Source organism: Buceros rhinoceros, unplaced genomic scaffold (genome assembly GCF_000710305.1).
Source record: "Buceros rhinoceros silvestris isolate BGI_N320 unplaced genomic scaffold, ASM71030v1 scaffold30267, whole genome shotgun sequence".
Lineage (NCBI taxonomy): Eukaryota > Metazoa > Chordata > Aves > Bucerotiformes > Bucerotidae > Buceros > Buceros rhinoceros.
In genome coordinates this window covers 9,177-13,896 of record NW_010424410.1, presented here as the reverse complement: position 1 = coordinate 13,896, position 4,720 = coordinate 9,177, and the positions used below count along the sequence as shown (strand labels likewise).

The following is a 4,720-nucleotide window of genomic DNA, read 5'->3' as shown; positions in this document are numbered from 1 at the left end:
CCCCCGGCAGGACCTGCGGTCGGCCTGCAGTGTGAAGCCGCTGCGGCAGCGGCAGTAGTGCCCGTTGGGGATGCTCACGCACTCGTGCTGGCAGCTGTGGTTTCCGAAGCTGCAGTAATCGATCACTGGTGAGAGAAGGGAGAAGGAGAGGGGTGGGCAGAAAGGGAAAGACAGAAGAAGGAGAGGGAGCGCAAGAAGCAAATGAAGAAGGGACAGGAAAGGAGAGGGACCCTTACTAGAGCAGCTCCTCCTGTCCTGGTTGAGGTAGTAAGAGAGGGGTGGGCAGAAAGGGAAAGACAGAAGAAGGAGAGGGAGCGCAAGAAGCAAATGAAGAAGGGACAGGAAAGGAGAGGGACCCTTACTAGAGCAGCTCCTCCTGTCCTGGTTGAGGTAGTAACCGGCGCGGCAGTGGCACGAGTATGACCCACGAGCACTAACACACTGGTGCTGACAGCCGTGTCTCCCATCTGCACAAGCATCGATGGCTGTGGGGAACAGGACGCCCATCACCCTCCTGTCCCGGCCTCCCTGGGGCGGCCAAGCAGGGACTGCTCCAGGGCTTTGAAGCAGCAACTAGCTCCATGAGACAAGAAGAAAAAGTCCTGATGTTGGCTAAAACCAACTAATAGAGCTTCGAGCTCAACATACAGGGTGAAAACCCTGTGCGCCTGGGCTGGGACATGCATCTTTTGGTACCCACTGCCTGGAACCCCTTCAAGTGACCATTGGCCAAGCCCACATGAGCCTGAAGTGTCCCATCCCAGAGAGCTGACCAGGATTTAGCAATGCTGAGTGCCATCCTGAGGAGACACAGGAGGCTGCACGCCCAGTGAATGGAGCACCCAGGCTGCTGCTGGCCCTGCTGGGTCCTCTGCTACTTCAGCTTCCCTCCGTGAGACCTGTAACTACAAGCCCTCTGTGACAGGATGAAAAAAAAAAAGAGTTCTTACAGGAACAGGTCTTCCCATCCACGTTGAGCCTGTAGCCCGGGTTGCATTCACAGTAGAAGGAGCTGGGGGTGCTGACGCAGCTGTGCTGGCAGCCGTGCTCCTGCTCCATGCACTTGTCCACTCCTGAAAGACAGAACAGGTACCAGAGTGGCCCACGGGCATGCAGGACATCTCCAGCATGTGCCCTGTCCCTGCAGCCGCAGCCACTGGGATGACCCACACAGCTCCAGCCCTTCCAGTCCCAGCGCTCACCCACTGATTTCCCGGGCACAGCCACGGATGCTGAGCGGGGCAGGTTTCCGATCCTCAGCTTTCTGACCTGCCTGAGCACTCAGGATTAATTGATTCTGTCGACAGCTTGAGCTGAGTAAGCAAAAGCTTGAGCTCAGCAGGAGTGCGCCGAAGGAGCCAGTTCTGCCTGTCTGAGGGCAGGAGCCTGCCGAGCCGGCTGGGAAGTGGGCACCGGGGCAGGCGGGTGACGGGCAGGGCGTTGTAAGCAGAGGCATCAGGCACAGGAAGGCACCAGGGCCCTGGGGGCAATACCTGGTCACCCCCCAGCCCCTGCCCCGGCAAGCAGGGACTCACCGTGGCACTGACACCACCCTGCATGCACGTGCCCCTGGATAGGAAATGCTGCCGGAACAAGGCTGTCAGCTGCCTTCTGCCCTTTCAGAGATGCTGAAGCATGTGAGCAAGGTGTTGCCAGCCTGCTGCAGTGCCAGGTCTCTGGCAAAGCCTGCCAGCATGGGTGGGGACAGACAGGTCCCAGTCTGTAAGCTTCTGCTCTGTGCCAGTGTGGCCATGGTGTGAACCAGCCTCCCCGCTCCCAGCCAAGGCTGGTCAGATGCTGCAGAGCAGCACCGCGTGGCCACGTGGCCAAGGTTTTATTAAACACAAATGCAGCAGATGCCACACACGTGTCTGTGTAGAAGACCCTGCTAGAGCCACATCAAAACGTGCACAGGACATGTCACCCACCCCTGTCACGTCCAGGGCAACCAGCTCCACATTTCTCGCTCTTTAATATTCCCATCACGGTGGCTTGGGGAAGAGCTTGGGTGAAGAAAAGCCCTTCCTTGCAGTGCCTCTAAAGCTGTCCTTTCCTCACCCCAGCAGAGGAAAGGTGAACAAGGGGAACGGCCACCTGTCCCAGCACCCCATCAGGGAGGTTACTTCCCTGTCCCGCAGCTCCTAGCAAGGGCAGCCACCCCAAGCAGCCCTCCGAAGGTGATCTTCTAGCCTGGACGAGGAGCAGGCAGCAGGGCCATCCCTGCCACCCCACAGCCGCGGCTCTCACCCACCACAGAGCTTGTCCTGGAACTGCTTCCCGAACTGCTGGATGAGCTCGAAGGACTCCACCAGAAAGACGTGCTCCTCCAGTGGTGGCGAGGCCATGGCCCGCAGCGAGTTCATGTCTGCTCGCTGGATGCCCACAGCATAGATCTCAATGCCAGCGTTCCGCGCCTGGGTGGCCACTTCGGTGACACGGTCCTGGGGCCGTCCGTCCGTCACGATGATGGCAATGCGGGGAACCTTCTTGTGCAGAGGGCGTGCACCCTCCTGCGTGGTGAAGGCCACGTTCATGGCATACTGAATGGCCAGCCCCGTCATGGTGCCCTGGGCCAGTGGGATGATGCTGTTGATGGCCTTCTCCATGTCTGCCCGCGTGAAAAAGGTCTTGAGGGAGAAGATGTTCTGCACCTGGCTGGAGTACTGGATCACCCCCACCCGTGTGGCGTTGGGGCCCACGTCCAGGTTGCTGATGATGTCCATCATGAACCGCCTCATGGTCTCAAACTCAAAGGGGCGTACGCTGCGGGAGCTGTCGATCACAAACACGATGTCCAGGGGACCCGTCCTACACTTCAGGGCTGGAAGGGGGCAAAGAGATGGTTCAGCTTTGTGGCCGCCTGTGGGGAGCAGGGCTGGGAGCAGAGACATCCCTGCCGGGTGGCTGGAGAGGCACTCGGTGGGGGATGGAGAGGGCAGGTCTGGGAAGCCCCCAAAGTCCAGTATCTTCCCACTGTCAAATAAACCCATGGAGGGTGCTGACAGAGCGGGAGTGGGGATGACAGGCTGGGGAGACATGCCCTGACCGTGGGGCTGCGGGACACCGGCAGTGTCCCCTCCTTCCCAACGCTGTCCCTGCAGCCAGACCCAGCTCCTGCTCCCTGCATTTCCACAGCTGACAGCCCCGGGGGCTGCAGAAACGCCTCTCAGTCTGTCAGCATCTACCCTGGCAAGGTTTAGGCACGGGTCTGGGCAGCGGTGCCTTCATCTCTGCAGCAAACCAGAGCATTAGGGTATAAAACAGTCCAGTGCTTTGTGCTGTGAGCTGCAGCTCCTGCTCCAGACCTCAGCACCACAAGGGCTCCTGCTGCTGCGGTGCCAAGCACGACAATACTGCTTTGGGCAACTCTCCTGTTCCCCCGCAGCTCCAGCCTCCCCCAGTTTTTACTGCATTTTGCCAGTTTCTGCCTGAAACAAGAGCTCGCTTTGTTGTTGGCTTTTTTTGGGGCAGAAAATGAGGCAGTAAAAAGCACAGCTCAGGGCACGCACATGGCAGGGATCAAGCCAAAGAGCCTCTCTCAGACATATGGGTGCTACTTCCAGTGCAAACTGGAAGAGTGTTTAGCAAGTGAGGTGCCAATGAACATATTTTGCTTGGCTTATGTGTACCCAAGCCTGGGAAAATTTGGCCCTAATGATAAACAAACACTTTGAGCCCCCTTGGGATGATGCCCAGACCTGCGCTGTCATCTCAACTGCTCTGAAGGTCTCTGAGACATACCCAGCTCCTTTCTCTTTTCTCGTTAGGTGCCCTTACTGGTTTTAAACTGGAATTGATTTAACTCCCTCTGCCCAGAAAGGAGAGAGGCTGGTGCCCCTGGGTTCGCTTTGTCCCCCACCCCCCCTTATCAGAAGACCTGTGCAGGGAGATGGTTCCCTCATGCCTCCTAATGAGGTTGGGGCCCACGGGCAGGAGGGTGACAAGTCCTGAGCTGGGCTGTGCCCAGAGCAAGTGGCACCAGACCCACCATGCTGGGGCCAAGCTTGGGCTCCCACCCCCCTGGACAGCACTAGAAAGTTCAGGTCGCATGCTGGGGGGATCCTCCATCCTCCTGGGGATGCCTCCAAAGATGAGGCATCAGGTCCCCCTACCTCGAGCAGCAAGCTGTCCTCCAAGGGCTTCCCTGCCCTCACACACTTGTTTCTCTCTCCTCCAGGCAATCCCCACCGGCCAGCGCTCACCTGCAGGTTTTGGTCTGGCTTCCAGCGCTGTCAGGAGAAGCAGGAGAGGGGCAACAGGCAGGAGCTTCATCATGGCTCTGCGAGACCACACGGTTCCAGGGCTGGGGGGACTTGCTGTGGAGAGAAGATGCCATGCAATCAGTGCTGAGGGTGGGCTGAGCCGCAGGGCCACGCTCGCCTGTGGTGGGTGTCAGGGCAGTGCCAAAATCCCTGAGCCGCAGCAGTTTTGACAGGTCCGTCCCCATGAACCCGTGTGGGACTTTTCCCATTCAACGACTGGCAGTCTCAGCACAGCTAAATTTCATTCAGCAGCAACAATCTGCCAAAGGGTCTGATTTTCTGCTCTGGGTGGAGCTGGCCAAAGGACAAGCCTTATTTTCACTTGCAAACCAGGCGGATGGGATGTTCAGCCAAATGCTTTTTCACTGGCGGTGTGGCTGCTCTCCACAGCCAGGCAGAGAGTGGGAAAGCTGCACCCGGAGGGGACACGCAGCACTGGCCCTCCTGTCACTGCCTCC

General features: G+C 58.6%; 1 protein-coding gene across 1 annotated transcript in view; it reads right to left on the bottom strand.

Moving 5' to 3' along the window:
- The window catches only part of MATN4 (matrilin 4), a gene marked incomplete at its 3' end in the record, with an annotated part of 6,029 nt that extends 1,757 nt beyond the window's left edge, over positions 1-4,272 (bottom strand). Inside the window, exons 1-5 of the mRNA XM_010140800.1 lie at positions 4,203-4,272; positions 2,252-2,821; positions 951-1,073; positions 363-485; positions 5-125 (exon numbers count right to left, since the gene is read on the bottom strand). Coding sequence (XP_010139102.1) covers positions 5-125; positions 363-485; positions 951-1,073; positions 2,252-2,821; positions 4,203-4,272 — 1,007 coding nt within the window. The remainder of the gene's footprint in view (positions 1-4; positions 126-362; positions 486-950; positions 1,074-2,251; positions 2,822-4,202) is intronic.
- Positions 4,273-4,720: the final 448 nt, after the last annotated feature.